At 64.4% G+C, this 15,361-nt stretch overlaps 2 protein-coding genes across 3 annotated transcripts; both read right to left on the minus strand.

Moving 5' to 3' along the window:
- Positions 1 to 847: 847 nt before the first annotated feature.
- CCM2L (CCM2 like scaffold protein) lies at positions 848 to 6,373 on the minus strand. Of its 2 annotated transcripts, XM_050313687.1 has the most exons (10): positions 4,821 to 6,373; positions 4,371 to 4,538; positions 4,048 to 4,131; positions 3,753 to 3,936; positions 2,720 to 3,174; positions 2,497 to 2,632; positions 2,276 to 2,339; positions 1,927 to 2,074; positions 1,608 to 1,746; positions 848 to 1,435 (listed from the first exon to the last, which is right to left on the minus strand). In XM_050313687.1, the coding sequence occupies exons 1-10, from the start codon at positions 5,295 to 5,297 to the stop codon at positions 1,155 to 1,157; spliced, it is 2,136 nt and encodes a 711-aa protein (XP_050169644.1). In that variant the 5' UTR covers positions 5,298 to 6,373; the 3' UTR covers positions 848 to 1,154. The 2 variants fall into 2 exon arrangements, with proteins under 2 accessions (XP_050169644.1, XP_050169645.1); XM_050313688.1 differs by lacking the exon at positions 1,927 to 2,074 and having other exon boundaries at positions 1,288 to 1,435.
- A 1,608-nt stretch (positions 6,374 to 7,981) lies between these two features.
- Positions 7,982 to 15,125, minus strand: XKR7 (XK related 7). Its single transcript, XM_050314031.1, has 4 exons — positions 15,090 to 15,125; positions 14,630 to 14,997; positions 9,336 to 9,535; positions 7,982 to 9,252 (listed from the first exon to the last, which is right to left on the minus strand). Exons 1-4 carry the CDS (start codon positions 15,123 to 15,125, stop codon positions 8,300 to 8,302), a joined length of 1,557 nt encoding a protein of 518 aa, XP_050169988.1. The 3' UTR covers positions 7,982 to 8,299.
- Between the last annotated feature and the right edge of the window lie 236 nt (positions 15,126 to 15,361).

A 15,361-nucleotide genomic window follows, 5' to 3' on the forward strand; every position in this document is an offset into this window, starting at 1 on the left:
GTGATGGGGAGCAGGAAACGGGAGGTGAGGGGCATAAGGTTTGTGAAGCCCAGCTCGGAGGGGTGGGGTTGTCCCTGGGCTTTGCAATGTCCCAGCTGGCCCCAGTATTCCTGTGCCAAAACTCCTCTTGGTGCCCTGTCCAGCCCCAGAGTGTTCCAGCCTTCACTCTGCATCGCCCAGAGCAGCCCTGAATTTGGGATGGGGACAGCATCAGCAAGGGGACCCACAGCTCTGCCATGCCCCTGACTATGGCGCCGCTTGGGCTTGGGGTGTCAGAGGAAGCAGCCAGGGTGTAAGAGCAACTCACCTCATGGGGGGTTTGCATATGTAAATTTTTAAAGAGAAAAAATAATTTGCTGTGGTAGCCATGGCATCTGCTGCCCACACACCAGTCTGGGGCTACAGCGCTGTCCCACAGTCCCCCACCAAAGAACATCGGCTCGGGGCCATCAGCCACGGGACATTAGCTGGGGTACAGGGGGCAGGGGACATCAGCTGAGGTCCATCAGCCAGCAGGGAGCACAGCCCTGTCCCTCGGCGGCGGAGGGGCTGCAGGGCGGTGCTGCAGGAAGCCGGTCCCGGGGCAGGAACTTCCTTTTGTGAAACACCCGCAGCCGGCAGCTGGACGAGTGTCGCACAGGCCTCACAGGCAGCAATGGGCCAGCTGTGGCCCCTTCTCATCCCAGCACACTCTCACTGGCCCCTCATATTGCTGAGGCAAGCCTGGAACAGCCAGGAGCACCCCAACTCTGGGAGTGACCTGTACGTGGCACTGAAGTTGACAGGTGCCCCAGCCCAGCCCAGCAGTCCCCAGCCTCAGCACACCCCCCCACTGCAGCAGCCCCTGCACCCCGATACAGCCTTCGCTTGGGGAAGAACCTGCTCTGCTCCCAGCCCCAACATTTAATTGAAATCTACAGAAATTACAGGACAAGTGGCTCCCCTACCTGCCACAGCTGCCCTGTGGTTCCAACAGCCCTGCTGAGAGCTGGCAGGGCAGTGCAGAGCCCTGTCCCCTCCCACGGTGACAAATGGGGAGACAATGACCCCCCTCCCAGGTGCTGGGGCAGAGCTGGGCACCTTCAGAGTCTCAGCTTGAAGGTGCAGCACCGCATCGGTGAGCAGGGAGGGGACTGCTGCGTTTTAGCAGTGGCTCACAGGTAGTTGTCCTCTTCCTCCTCCTCCTCCTCTTCCTCATCCCGTGCCAGCGCCTCGATGTCGTGGGTGATGTCCGTGATCATGCGGTTGAAGGACTCGGACTCGGAGCGCAGGGACCAGCTGTCGTAGCTGCGCACGGCCGAGGCCGACGTGTTGCTCATGCTGCGCTTGATGCGGCCAAAGCTGTCGGTGAGGATCCCGCCCTCCCGGATCCCGATGCTCTCCAGGAAGGTCTCAAAGTATCCGATGTCTTGGTCAGGGATGAAGGGCCTCATTCCTGTCGTGGGCACCATAAGCCTCAGGAGGTTGCTGGCAGGGGGCTCATCCCATCCTGTCCCCCGCAAGCACCAGGGTCCTGACACCCTCTGGAGCACACCCAGCACCAGCACCCCACCCCGAGGGCTGCACAGACATCATCAGGGGGACACAGCGTGGCTGCAGACACTCACCCAGGAGGAGGAACTTCCTGCGGTCCCCGTAGAGGCGCAGGAGCTCGGCGCAGTACTCCCGCACCGGCGTGCCCAGCCGGTACTCACGGAGCAGGAGGGCAAACTGCTGGATCTCCTGCGATGACAGCTTGTTGCGCAGCTGCAGTGACACGGGGATGGGTCAGGGTTTGGGACACTGGCAGCACACAGCCCTGTCCCCCCACCTCTTCTCTGGTGCAGGGGGCTCAGACCTGCCTGCTGTCCCCCGCCCCAGCCGCCGGCACTGCTGGCCTGCTGCCCATCCCTGTGCCCATTCCTGTGCCCATCCCTGTGCCCTCACTGTCATCATGTAGTCCTGCAGCTGCTCCAGCCCTGCGCCACTCTGGTCGCTGCCGCTGCAGGCGGTGGCCAGGCTGTGGTGGGAGTGGTGGAAGGAGGGCGAGGAGGTGCCGCTGTAATACGCCTCGAAGGTCTCGTGGGAGCCATTGCTGTGGGAGGATGGGGACCAGTGGGTCCCTGAACCCCTGGGGTGCCCAGCTGCCCTCCATCCACTGCACAGCACCCACCGTGGGACAGGGCTGGGGCACCACTGCAGCTGGGACAGGCAGCCACCCAGAGCACGAGCACCCACCCAAGGGCAAGGGCACCCACCCCAGCCTAGGGGCACCCCCGGGGGGAGCCAGACTCACAAGGAGCTGCAGCAGCTGTAGTCGGCGTCGTAGCCGTACGTCCCATCTGTGCGGCAGCTCTCGCCTGGGGAGGGAGAGGCGAGATCTCACAGTGAGGCCAAACCCCCCATGCAGTGCCCATGCTCCCTGACTCATCAGCCCCACGCTGTGCCCATGAACCCCCACCCATCAGCCCCATGCCACCCCGCTTGGTGTCCCCACTCCTGCCCCCAGCCACTCACTCCTGCTGGAGAGCCAGGGCCGTGTGGGTGTCGAGGTGTAGTGGTACCCGGCACGGTCCACACACTCAATGCTCTGGTCCCCGTAGATGATCTGGAACACCTGGCAGATTAGTGCACAGGACTCCTCACCAGCATCCTGCAGGGTGGAGGAGGAGGTCAGTGAGTGCCGCTGGATGGGGCAGCAGGCAGCGGGTGGCGTGTGGCACACACCGGGGCCGCTCACCCTGTTGGGCACGGCGAGGATGACGAGGTTGGAGTAGGCGTCGGGGCAGGGCTCCTGGGGGTCCAGGGGGTTGCCGCCGGGGTGCCGCCGCTCCCAGCTGCCGAAGCCGGTGCCGCGCTCCCAGCTGCCGCCGGCGGTGCCGGCCCGCCGCCGCTCCCAGCTGCCGCCGCACGGCTGCCTTCGCTCCCAGCTGCCCGAGGGCCGCCCGCGCTGCCGCCGCTCCCAGCTGCCGCCCCGCCGCCGCTCCAGGCTGCCGCCCTGCCGGGCCTCCTGCCCGCCCCGCGCCGCCCGCCAGTCCAGGCTGCAGATGGTGTGCCGCCTCTCCATCGCGCCCCCCAACCGACCCCCCTCCGGCCACGAGCCCCCCGGGCGCTTTTCGGGGGGAAAAGCCTCCGGCACGCTGGCCGGGGCCGCCTCAGGGTGCGCTCCGGCAGGGACCGGGTCCACTCCCAGGCCTGGGGCAGTGGGGAGAGACAGAGGGGTGTGGAGGTGTGTCACGGCAGGGGGGCTGCGCTGCCCACCCTGCCTGGCCCCCAGCCCCTGCTCTGGCACCACTGTCCCACCAGCCCAGTGAGGTGCAGAGGGAGTTGTGAGAGTCCCAGTGGGTTGTGGGGGCAGCAGGCAGGGGATTAGGGGCCACTCCTCAGCTGGAGCACAGCCCCCACCCCGGGGACCCTTCTCCCAGCTAGCAGCTGAGCTGGGGTTTGCGGATCACAGAGCCCGAGCCCCTGTTCGTGTGTGATGGGATGGGATGGGGGGCAACCCCAGCCCTCTGCTCCTGCCGTTAAAGCAAACAGAGGTGGCAGCACAGCTGGGACCGGTCTCCAGGGGAGTCCCAGGCAGTGCCCCCTCCAGCCTCGGGAAGTGAACACCCCCTCCGAGCGGGGGGACACGCTGGATTTTGTGCTCAGCCCGTGCTGCTGCCCTGGATAGAACCCAACCCCCATCACCCCCCAGGGTCCAGCCTCCCATGCTCTGGGTACACCAGGCACTCGGGGCCGTGGGCAGTGACCCCCGGCCCGTGACCCCGCACCGGTTTTGAGGATGAGGAGGTGCAGGGCGTCGTCTCGCAGGTAAGAGGCTGCGGCGATCTCGTGGGTGGGGATGCGCAGGATCAGCTCCTCGTTGTCGCGCCAGGTGAGCAGGAGGCAGCGCGCAGAGAGGCTGAGAATGCTGTCCTGCTCCGGGGTCGTCTGCAGAGGCAGCTCCTTCAGCTGCTGCAGGGGCAGAGTGCGGGGGGGGCGTGGGGCACCTGGCAGTGTCAGACACCCGGCGCCCACCCTCTGGGCAGCACTGGGGGCACCCTGGGGAATGGTGACCCCCCTTACCCTGGCCGTGTCCAGCAGCTGCAGCACCTCATCCCGGCTGGAGGGGTTCAGGGAGGATGTCACCCATGTCAGGTGGCCTAAAAACTGGGGGGAACAAAATCCAGGGCAGCCTGGGGAGCCCTGGGGATGCACCTTTCCCCCTGCCTCCACCCCTAGCCACCTCCCCAAGGGCAGGACACATCTCCCTGGGGGGCAGGGAGATCTTGCAGTGGGGGGTCCTTCCTGCACCCCCAGCCCACCCTCCCTGGCTGTTTGCCTGGGGTGGCCTCATGTCCCCACCCCAAGCAGGCAGTGACCCCAGGCATCTCTGGGGCACCCCTTACCTTCACCTCCTTCTCCACGTAGTCGTGCAGCAGGATCTGGGGGTCGATCAGGTAGTCGGGGGGATAGAGGGGCACGGAGTGCAGCGGGCGCCGGTAGACGCTGCTGCGGAGCGCTGCCCTCCGCGCAGCCTTCGGGAACACCAGCCGCTTGATGGGCGACACAAAGCCCTGGCGGGGGAACGGGCACAGGGAGGAGTCAGCACCGGGCACCCAACCCTGGCACCCACACACAGGGTCGGTGGCACCCAGCACCTGGGGACGGGCTGGGCACCTCCCTGCTCGCTGACCCCAGGTTTGCATTATTTGTGTGGTTTGGGGGGCTGTGAGTGGGGACCTCACTCCTCCCTGCTGCGCTGTGGGAGGGGTGCAGGGCCTTTCAAACCCGTGCATCTCCGCCCGCTCCCACCCTCCCGGCAGTCCCCCGGGTCACCAGCCCCCAGCCCCACGCACCTTCTTTCCCTTCTTGGCCTCGCAGTCCATGGCTGGACGCGGAGCTGCGGCCGCCCCCACCGCCCCGCTCGGCGCCGCGGTGCTTTCCTGTGTCGGAAACTCCACCAGGATGGCTGGGATGTGAGTTCCTGCCTCTCCTGGGGGGTGCTGGGACTGGGCTGGGCTGGGCCGGCCTGGGCTGGGCTGACACTGGGACCGGGTCAGGACTGAGCCTGGGAATGGGACTGGGACTTGGGCAGAAACAGGGGGTGAAGTCAGCTGGGATGGGACCGGAGCAGGCACTGGGACCAGAGCAGGTGGTGGGGGTGCCCTCGGGACCCTGTTACAGAGCAGTCCCTGCCCCTCACTGCCGCAGGGCTCCTGCCTGGGCCTGGGGCTGATTCTGCTTCCCCATGGAGTCTGAGCCCCCTGTGGGTCTGGGGATCGGCTGGGGATCAGGGGCTCTGTCAGGGAGGAGGTTGGCCCAGCAGTGGCCATGTCCAGCAGCTTCCTCCCCAGGAAGCTGCATCCTGCTCATATCCCCCTTCCCTCCTGGCTGCCACACCAGGACCACTGACACTGAGCAGGCAGCACCACCACAGCCACTCTGCTCTGCTCCTGGAGTCCCTGAGCACCCCATGACAGGGAGGCACCATCCTGCCCCGCTTCAGACCCCACCCGTGAGCCGGAGGTGCCAGCAAGGACGGGATCCCACAGGCAGGGCTTATTGAAATGAATTTAATATCTCATGTTGCAGCAAAATTAAAAATATACAAAAAGTTTGTGGTATACAAAAAAGTCTCGGGACGGACCCCGGCCTCCCGCTCACCCCCGCCCGTGCCGAGGGTCCCAGAGAAGAAGGTGGCACACAGAGTATTTACAGTACATGACAGCAGCCGCCGGGTCCCAGCGCCCGGGGGGGGGGAAGGTGGGCAGGGATGTGGCTGAGACCCCGCGGCAGCCCCTGCCAGAACGAACTTCCCTCACTCCCTGAAGCCGGAGCAGCCCTGGAGCTGTGCCCCTCCTGTAGCTGCTTGGCCCCCAGACGTGCCCCCTTGCTGCGGTCCTGGTGGGCTGGTGCTGCCATCCTGGGCAGCGGGGCGCTGGGTTTGGCTGCCCCTGTGGCACAGGCTGGGTGGGAAGCAAGGGGGCATCCTGGCTGAGCCCCAGGGCAGCAGCGGGACCCAGGGGCTCCCCCAAGCCCCAGGCATGGCCAGAATGCCCTGTCCAGAGCAGCCCAGGGCTGAGGGTACCGTGGCTTGAGTGCATAGAAAAGTGTCCCTCTGTCCCACCGGCGCGGCCCTGGGGTCCCCACACAAACCCCGGGGTGAAGGGCATGGGGGGTGCAGGTCACCCTGAACGGTGTCTCTGTCCTGCAGGGGACAGGGAGAGGGGCTGGGGTAGGGGGAGCCCAGAAGAGCTTCCCCATGCTGGCTCCCAGTCCCCATGTGGCTCGTCCCCATCTCTGGTGGAGTGGGACCCAGCAAGGAGCTGTCACCTTCTGGGCACTGCACAGGGGCTGCAGCAATGCTGCTCAACACCCACAGGGATGAGCCCCTGGCCCCCCTGACCGCTGCCCCCCACCTTCCCTGAGGAAAAGAGACCCCCCCCTCCAGAGCCACCCCATGCCTGGGGCTGCCCCAGCATGAACAGCCCCCACTACCAGGATCTGCCCATGATGGTGGTGAAGGAAGGGTACAGGTGCCGGGGGGCCCAGCCCGCTGCCCAGCCCCAGCCATGCTCTGCACCCTCCTCCTAAAGGGTTTCCAAGGTTTCCAGTTAGCACCAGTTAGCACCAGTGACCCCATCGATGGCCAGCCCAGCCGGCTGTCACCCCAGCTACTGAGAAATGGGAAACAAAAGCAACGTGATGCCACCACTACTGCACACACACACCCCCACCCATCATGTCACGGGCCTGGGCACCCACGCCAGCCCTTGGAGACCCCACATCCCAGCCATTCCCAGGTGCAGCTCTCCCATCCCAGCCCTCCTGTCCTCTGGTGCCTCACACAGTGCCCCATGGCACGGAGGGGCTGTCGGTGCTGCCTCTGCTCCCCAGCCCAGGCAGGGCTTGGCACGGTGCCTCGGGGCAGCCAGAGGCCGGGACCCTGCGGGGCTGTTTTGGGGGGCACAGGAGGTGTGGGGAAGGCACAGGGGTCATGGGTGCAGGGGGTGAGGGGCTGGGCCCCTCCCCTGCAAACCCCTGCCAGCCCCTGCACACACACACACACACACACACACACACACACAGAGAGACACACACACCCCACTGAGACAGTCCCGGCCCGGGGCAGGGCACAGGGTACATTCAGCACAGCCCCTCGGTGGGGGCTGACAGATCCGGGCAGGACCAGGGACACATTCAAACCCGGAGCCTGGGGCGCCCCTCTCCTCTGGGGAGGCAGGAGCAGGCAGGGGGAGGCAAGGCGGGGACAGGGAGGAGGCTGGGTGCACACAGGTGAGGCCAGGGGAGGGAGGATCCCAGCTCAGGTTTACACTGGGGAGCTGGAAGGGGCTGATGCCAATGGGGGAGTAAATGCAAAAGCTCCCGGGTGGGAAGTGATGCCAAACCCGAGAGGGGAGAATGGCTGAGGGTGAATCCCACTTTAGGGAACCCAGGGAACGCCAGCGGCCCCACACACACCCCTCAGTGGTGCCAGCCAGGCCCTGCAACCCCCGGCCCCAGCGGAGGTAGAAAATGTCACACAAAACGTCACCATTCAGGTGAAAACAAACCTGATGAGATGAAGAAGTTCCTGTGGGAAGGGTGGGGAGGATGAGGCGCAGCCATCCCAGCCACAGCTCGGATGCCAGCTCAGAACCAGGGGGGCAGGGTTCATGCCCACCCCAGGCCAGGGTTTGTGCCCCACAGGATAGTGGGGACCCTGTGGGGTTGGGGACATGGCTCAACTCTGAGCCGGGGGGACTGAGGATGGAGATGAAGGGGCTCCCCAAGGGTTGGTGCTGCAGGGTGTGGGGGGATTGTGAGACATTGGGAGGGCTGGACAGACCCCAGTTGTCCCTGTCCCAGCTCCCTGCGGGTCACAAGCCCCACGCACACCCCAGTGCAGCCACGTCCCAGCCCCATGGCTCTGCCGTGGCACAGGCACCTGTGTCCCCATGTGCTGCCCACCATGCCCCCCTGTGCCCCACCGTGCCCCCAGCCCAGGGTGCCCCCAGTCCCCACCCTGCACCACTGACACGGGCCACAGCACCCACCGCCTGGGGCTCAGGCACCGGTGAGGTATTTTGGCAAGGACGAGCCCTGGGGGGTGCGGGGGCAGCCGCCATCAGGCGGGACGGGGGTCTGGGCTGCAGGAGGGCGGCACAAGAGGGGCGATAGCACCAAGAGACCTCCCCGGCCACCGCCCGCGGGGCGCTCGGCGCGGCGACACCGGCAGAGCCGGCAAACCCAACGGAAGGCAAATGGGCTGCGGAGACGCAGGGTGGCCGGGGTGCCACCACGGGTCCCGTCACAGCCCCGTGCCCCCGCCATCCTACACGGTGGTCTCGTACTCCAGCAGCTCCTGGGGGGCGCCGGGGGTGCGGTACTGCAGGCGCGGGGTGGTGGGCGACGCGTACTCCAGCGCCAGGATGGTCTTCCGCAGGCGCCGGTCGATGAAGTGGGCGTCCCAGGCCGGGTACTTCTTCCTGGGCAGGTCAATGCGGATGACGGGCCTCTCTGTCCGCGGGGCGCGGGCGGCCGGTGCCGGCGGGGCGCAGGGTCTCACCTGGAAGACGGGCACGCAGCTGTCCCGCTCCCCCGGCGCCCCTTCCCGCTCCCCCCCTGTAGTCCGCGGCAGCGAGCGCGGGGGGCTGGTGACGGCGTCCGTGGGGGACCCTGGCACCGGGGGCGGCGCCTGCCGGAAGATGCAGCCCACGTTGCGGTGGCTGAAGATGGGGCCGTTGGGGTGCAAGAGGCAGTAGTAGATGAACATGAAGAAGATGCCGAGGGCAAAGCTGGAGCTGACCACGCAGACGAGGATTAAGGCGTCGAAGTCGGAGGTGGTCTCGCGGTCGTAGTAGAGGAACCAGAGGATGGTGAGGGCGGCGTTCTCTGACAGCGTGATGATGTAGTAGATGCACATGCGGTAGCGGCTCCGTCCCTCCTTGACGTTGAACCAGCAGAAGATGTAGATGATGCCCACCACCATGTTGTAGATGATCTCCTCCCACTTGGACATGCAGAAATCCGTCTCGCCCTGGATGATCCAGAAGGTCATGATGCACCAGTGGGTGACGATGAAGATGCCGAAGTAGAGCTGGAACACGGAGGCGAAGAGGGCGAAGGCGATGGCGCGGGCGGCGATGGTGAAGAGGTGCCAGAGGATCTGCACCACGGCGCCCTTGTAGGACATGGGCATCTTGTCCTCCCGCGAGTCCCGCAGCACCTTCTGGTAGGACGCGATCATCCAGGCCAGCGAGACCAGCGAAGCCGAGGCTGAGAGCCCTGTGGGGAGCGGCTGTGAGAGCCCGCAGAGGCTGGGGACCCCCTCCCTCTGGCCCCTTCCCCTCCAGGGGGGTGTCCCTTACCCTGCAGCGGCTCGATGCTGTTCTGCTGCACCATGATGCTGAGCTGCAGCACGAGCTGGGGCGCGCTCTTGAGGAAGGCCTCCAGCAGCCTCAGCATGCTGATGTCCGCGCTCTCGAACATCATCCGCCAGTAGAAGTGGCGGCGGCGGTGCTCGGCCTGCCACCGGCTCTGCAGCCCCAGGTACAGCGTGCGGAGGTACCTGCGCGAGGTTGGCAAGGGTGAGACAAGCCCCAGCTGCCCGGGCAGCGGAGCTCACCTTGACCTGGCCGTGCCAGGATTGTTCTCTGTGACTGCTGTTCCCCTGATTTGGGGCCCTGGAAATCCCCCTAGGCCAGGGGTGCCGGAGGCTACAGGGCAGAAGTGATGCTGAGCATGTCTCTGTCCTGCTCTAGGGCTCCAGTTTGTGAAGGGGCAGCTTGTACAAAGCCATCTCAACACTCCTCTGCCCCGGGACATCATCCCACTGCCCACCTGGGGCAGTGCCTACCCAGCCATCACCCCAATCCTTCCTCCCTCGTGCAGGGTCTGGATTCCCCCCAAGCCAGGAAACCCCCTCCCCAGCCCCAGCCACAGATTCGGGTTGCCCTAGCCCAGCACCAACATCCGGCTACTTCTCAAAAGGGATATTTTGGTCCCAGCTGGCATGGAGCCCGCCCTGCTTCCCCCCCGACCCGGCCAGGATGGAGGCACCAGCTGGTTGTGCCGTGCTGCCTGCGGGAAGCTCCCGGCGCTCGTGGCGGCGCTGCCTCGGCTCTTGGCAGGGCTGCGGGCGCGGCCACACACTGGCCCCGGCCATCTGGTGGTCGGCCGGGGGTCAGCGGAGGTGTGCGTGGCACCGACGCACGCCCGGCTGAGTCACCACCACCAGGGACCCTCCCCATGGCACTGGGCCAGATCCGGCACCGCAGGAGGGGACACGGGGCCGGCCAGGTAGGGCATCCCCGGGCAGCCCTGCCCGCCCCACGGCCAGGGCTCTGCTGACGAGGAGGAGGGAGCCTGGTGAGGAGGGGAACAGAAAGGATGTCAGACCATAGATTCCTCCCAATGAGTAAAATCCTCTGGCAGAGCAACGGCTTCTCCATCAGCTCCAGAACGTGCTGCCAGCCGACTCCATCAGCCCAGAGCATGGGAGAAAGCCTGATCCCAGCACTTTCAGCTCATCCGTCAGCAGGAAGAGGCAGGAGCCAGCCCTGCTTCCACTGCAGGGACAGCTGAGTGCTCCCACCCCTGGGCTGCACAGCCCTGAGAGCACAGTGAGGGCCATCAGCTGGGGCCACCGAGCCCCTGTGTCACCCTGCTGCCATCTGCTCTGCCCTGGCCAGCTCCACTCCCAGCCCCTGCTGGCTTCTCTCTTCTCAAAGTGACGCTTTAACCTCCACCTTGAGGGCAGCACCTAATTTTAGCCTTTGCTGCAGCCTGTCCCTCACTGCTCAGGGGAAAGAGGCTGTGGCCACCCTGCTCCTGGCTCCCAGCACAGATCTGCATGCAAGTGCCACCTGCTCACAGCCAGCCAGGCCAGCGCTGCCATTGCACCACCACAGCCACTGCTGGTGGGAGAACAAACCTTGCTGGTGGGGGAACAAACCAGAGGACAGCCCAGAGAGGGAAGGCACGGAGTAGCAGGAAACAACAATAGAAGAAGTGATGTAGAGCCCGGTGTGCTGCAGGGCATCACTGGTGTCCCAGGGCACCCATGCATGAACCAGGCTTGGGTACTGGTGGCCTCATCCTGTCCCTGTAATTAGCCTCGATAACTGGGCTCATCAGAGCCACAATCTCACTGTCTACAGTGCAGAGCATTCCCCACACTTGGACTCCAGAGCTGCCAGCCCTGGCTCCTCCACTGCTCAACAAGTGACCTGCAGCCTCCCCAGCTTTCAGCGAGGGCACAATTATCCTCCTGTCTCCCTGCCAGCTCCATGGGTCTCATTAAAATGAGATTTCATCTCCCATCAACTCGCCCGAATGAAATGTTGATTCTTATTTGTCTTGCATTTGATCATCCCGTGGTGTTTCAGCCCAGAGAATGATCCTGGCGCTGCCAGCGTGGTGGGCGCTCCCCAGCCCCGCGCCGCGGCAGCTGCACGGGAAACACAGAATCAATCACTTGAAAAAAAAAAAAATCATTTAATTTTCAAAAAAACTGATGATGAGGCAGAAACCGACAGCGAGAGCTCTCAGGGCTAATTGCTCCCTCCTTTGTATTGCGAAGAGTGATCCAATGAAATCCCTGCAGCAGGGAAGGTGGTGGCTTGGGGTGGGTGCTGGGTTTGCCAGAGCTTCACCACAGCTGGGTTTGTCACCAGCGTCACCGTTTGCCCCCAACTCCCAGATGCTGATCCCGGTTTTCCGGTGTTGGGAAAAAAGAACGAGGAAAAAACCCCGACTCCGGTTATAAACAAATCTGCTAATCCCCATCCTCAGATGGAAAAGGATGAGGGACCCTCCAGTCCCAGAGCGAGCAATAGGGAATGCAATTTTCCTGGAAGGTAATTTGGGATCTCATCCCTTAATCCTGTATTTAAACAAGGAGAAAATTGCTTCCCTGTTACAGCCATTTTAACCCCTTACACATCCCACCAAGTCAGATCGTCAGGGAGAGCTGCACATGCATCCACATCACCTCACTGACAAAGCCTCTGTGTCCCACCAGCACCACACCCCAAGGTGCCCTGGGTACCCAGGGAGGATGGAAGCAGCTGATGGCACTCCTGCTCAGGGAGAGGCTTGGTCTGGCTCCAAAAAGCCCCTTGCCCTCTGCAACAGGGCCATGTGGGGACACCCAGAACTGGGTCCTGCAGCAGGACAAGCTGACACCCCAAAGCTGAGGCTGGGAGGGCTCCCCCATGCAGGCAGAGCAAAGCCCTGGGACACATGGTGGTGGTGGTGGGGAAAACCTGCAAATCCCAGCTCTGCCACCCCCTGTGAGCCCAGCCAGGATGTCCTTGCCCTCCAGGGCTGCCACTGGGACTGAGGGGTGGCACTGGGTGCCCAAGCCAGCAGAGGATGCGGGAACATGGGTTGATGGGGGCTTTTGGGAAGGACCTGCAGATGTAGAGGGCACCCCGGGCCTGTGCCCAGCCAGTGGGACCCGCAGAGACACCCTGGCCAGCTGCCAGCCCACAGAGGTGGCAGGGGACCCCGTCAGGTTGCCAGGAGGGAGGCACACCGACACGCGCAGCATCCCCCCTGCGGAGCTGCTTTGGCGAAGAAGCTGGTGACTCTTTGTGAGCAGATAACAATTCCCGAGCTGCCAAACCATCCAAGCGCAACCCACAGGCATGGTGGTGGCATGGGACTGGCTGGGGACAGGCCCACGCTGCTGCTCCTTACACGAGCACATGGCCATGCTGCCGGCACTGTCTCTGGAGACCATCCGTGACAGGGTATGTGCATGTGCATTGTGAACACGCTGATGACAACTAACTTTGGGATAACCTCAGAGCCAGTGCTCAGAGCTGCCTCTGCAGCTGGGAAGAAGCTGTATTTTTTGGGACTGGGGGGGTCTTTTTCACAAGTGGGACTCGGGGTTTTGCAGTGGGGTTGGTAGAGGTGAGACCTGCAGAGGTGAGGGAGAAGGCAGGCAAATCAGGAAAGGGGAGATGTTTGGCGAGAAATACAGTGGTCTGACCAGGGAAAAGCCTTGCCTTCAGCATTTACCCAACACTATTCTAACTGCCACATCCACCTGCACCGGATCCAACCTCGCTAATGGGTTTAACGAACTGCATTTAACTGGTCACCAGAGCTAATCCCAAATCCTGAGATTAGAAAGAGCCTCAGCTGCAGCTTGAGACCAACATGTCCTGGAGGGTGAGTGCTCAGAGTTACCGCTTTAATTGGCTTAGGAGCCTCTGTGGTGCAGCCGATCCGAGAGCGGGGCTGACACCCCTGGGAGCAAAGCCCCCAGCCACAGCTCCGCTCCAGCTCGGGCTGGGATCAGGTGTGTCAGGGCTGACTGCAGGCAGGGCCAGAGAGCTCCTGCCCTCTCCCTCACCAGCTCCCCCCACACATCGAGGCAGGGGGTACAGCCAGTGCACCCTCAGAGTGGTCCCAGGGATGGGGGGTCAGGGAGGGCAGGCGTGTTGATGAGGGAAGGGGCAGAAGGCCCCTGAGCACGGCACACGCAGCACTGTCAAACAAAGTTACACACCCCAGAGCCTCCCAGGAGCAGCAGCAAAGGAATGAACGTGCAGACGCCGACAGGGAGCGGGGAGCCTCTACGACAGCACTCGGGAGAGGAAACAGGATGGAAACCCGAGCCGGGAGCCCTGCCTGCTCCAGGCATTGTTCCGGGAATTTGCCATTGTCTGCCCTCATGGCACCAGCTCCTGGAGAGCCACTCGGTGCCAGCGCCCGGCTCTTCCCCAGCACCCGGGGATGGAGCTCAGCAGAGCTGGGAAGGTGCAGGGCTGGCTCCATGGCACAGGAGAGGAAGGTGCCAAGAAAACATCAGCTCAGGCTTCTGGGGGGTCTGCAGGGAGGTATCGAGCTGCCCCAGCCTGCCTGGCTGCCACTTGCCCTGCCTGTTCACTGGCCTGTCCCCAGGACCGGGATGGGGCAGCAGAGGAGCCTGGACAGGTGAAGGGGACCACCAGCACCTCCTCACCCACCACCCCACAGATACAGTGAGGTCAGGGCAGGATTCCCGAGGTGTTCAGGGCCCAGCAGAAGCACTTCACAGCCCCAGAACCCCACTGCCATGGCCAGGCAGGTCCACAGCAGGCCCAGCACCACCCAGCAGTGGGGATGGCAGGGTTGTGGTATCGAGCTGGGCTGCAGCTCCTCATCCACACCCACACCTCCTACTCACACCCACATGTGCCCATGGCTGGTGGCTCTCCCCCACCACTCATCCTGCTGGGGCTGTGGAGGGATTGATCCCCATGCCCTCCTCAGATGGCTGGGCCTCTGCTGCACCTTGCTATCCCCACTCACCCCCATGCCCTGCCATCCCCTCCTGGGGCCTCAATGCTGTTACCGCCACCCTTACCCCTGCTGCACCCTGCTGCTCCCTCCAACCCCTGCCTGGCTCTGTGACCCCCATGTCACCCCTCCCCTCGTACCTCCAGACCTGCCCCAGCTGTAGCAGGCGAATCCAGCCCTGCAGCAGCCCCATCTCAGCCTCCTGTACCCCCATCCCCTGGGTACCCCCATACCTCCAGAGCTGCCCCAGGTGCAGCAGGTGTGTTAGTCCCAAAAACATCCCCATCCCCCCGGTACCCCCATCCCCCCGGTACCCCCATCCCCTCTGTACACCCACACCCCCTCTACCCCCCCCACCTCCCCGTACCTCCAGATCTGCCCCAGCTGCAGTAGGTGGATCAGGCCCTGCAGCAGCCAGACGAAGAGGCGGCAGCAGCCGCGGGGGCCGCTGTCCTTGGTGCCGGCGCCGCTGTCCTTGGTGCTGGCGGCGAAGTCGTAGACGAACCACCTGAGGCTGAGCATCTGCACCACGAGCGAGGGCAGCAGCACGAACAGCAGCGTCAGCCCGAACCACCACCGCTGCCCCCGCACGTAGTAATGGGCCGCCAGCCACAGGTCCGAGGCGCCGTCCGCGAAGCAGACGAGCAGCGCGCAGAACACCCAGCAGCCGTCCCGCAGCCGGTACCGCCGCGCCGCGCGAGAGGCGGCTGCGCCGCACTGCCGCTCTATGTAAACCTCATGACGAGGAACTTATCTTCTCTGTCTCTATACCACCTACCACCACTACCTACCTACTACTTCTCGAAATGTATGTATTTTATTGTGACCAGATATATCATATATAGATCCGACTTCATGACCATGTTGTCGAGGAAAGGGAGGAAAGGAGGGAGCGGGAGAGACTTCCGGAGGGATGGAGCCCGCCCTGGCAGCGCCGCCGCCTGCCGGCCTCGCCCCGCGCCCGCCGCCAGACACCAGCCCCTCGGCCGGCGCCGGGAGGCCTGCGGCAGGTCCCGCCGCCTCCCCGCCGGAAGGGCGGCCGCCCCGCCGCCGGCGCCGCGAGGTCCCGGGTAGAGCGCTCGGTGCCGGTGGGCGCCGC

The sequence above is a fragment of the Myiozetetes cayanensis genome, unplaced genomic scaffold (genome assembly GCF_022539395.1).
Source record: "Myiozetetes cayanensis isolate MyiCay16 unplaced genomic scaffold, myiCay2020 scf19, whole genome shotgun sequence".
Classification (NCBI taxonomy): Eukaryota; Metazoa; Chordata; class Aves; order Passeriformes; family Tyrannidae; genus Myiozetetes; species Myiozetetes cayanensis.

What these genes read in the sequence shown, in the direction of transcription:
- CCM2L (XM_050313687.1), bottom strand. Translation starts at nt 5,297, where the DNA reads ATGGCCACTGCTGGGCCAACCTCCTCCCTGACAGAGCCCCTGATCCCC. An exon ending in TGCAGGACTACATGATGACA is followed by an intron (nt 1,747 to 1,926) that starts GTGAGGGCACAG and finishes GTGTCACTGCAG; the next exon opens with CTGCGCAACAAGCTGTCATC. An exon ending in CAGGAAGTTCCTCCTCCTGG is followed by an intron (nt 1,436 to 1,607) that starts GTGAGTGTCTGC and finishes TGCCCACGACAG; the next exon opens with GAATGAGGCCCTTCATCCCT.
- XKR7 (XM_050314031.1), bottom strand. Translation starts at nt 15,125, where the DNA reads ATGGTCATGAAGTCGGATCTATATATGATATATCTG. An exon ending in ATCTATATATGATATATCTG is followed by an intron (nt 14,998 to 15,089) that starts GTCACAATAAAA and finishes CCTCGTCATGAG; the next exon opens with GTTTACATAGAGCGGCAGTG. An exon ending in CAGCATCGAGCCGCTGCAGG is followed by an intron (nt 9,253 to 9,335) that starts GTAAGGGACACC and finishes CGCTCCCCACAG; the next exon opens with GGCTCTCAGCCTCGGCTTCG.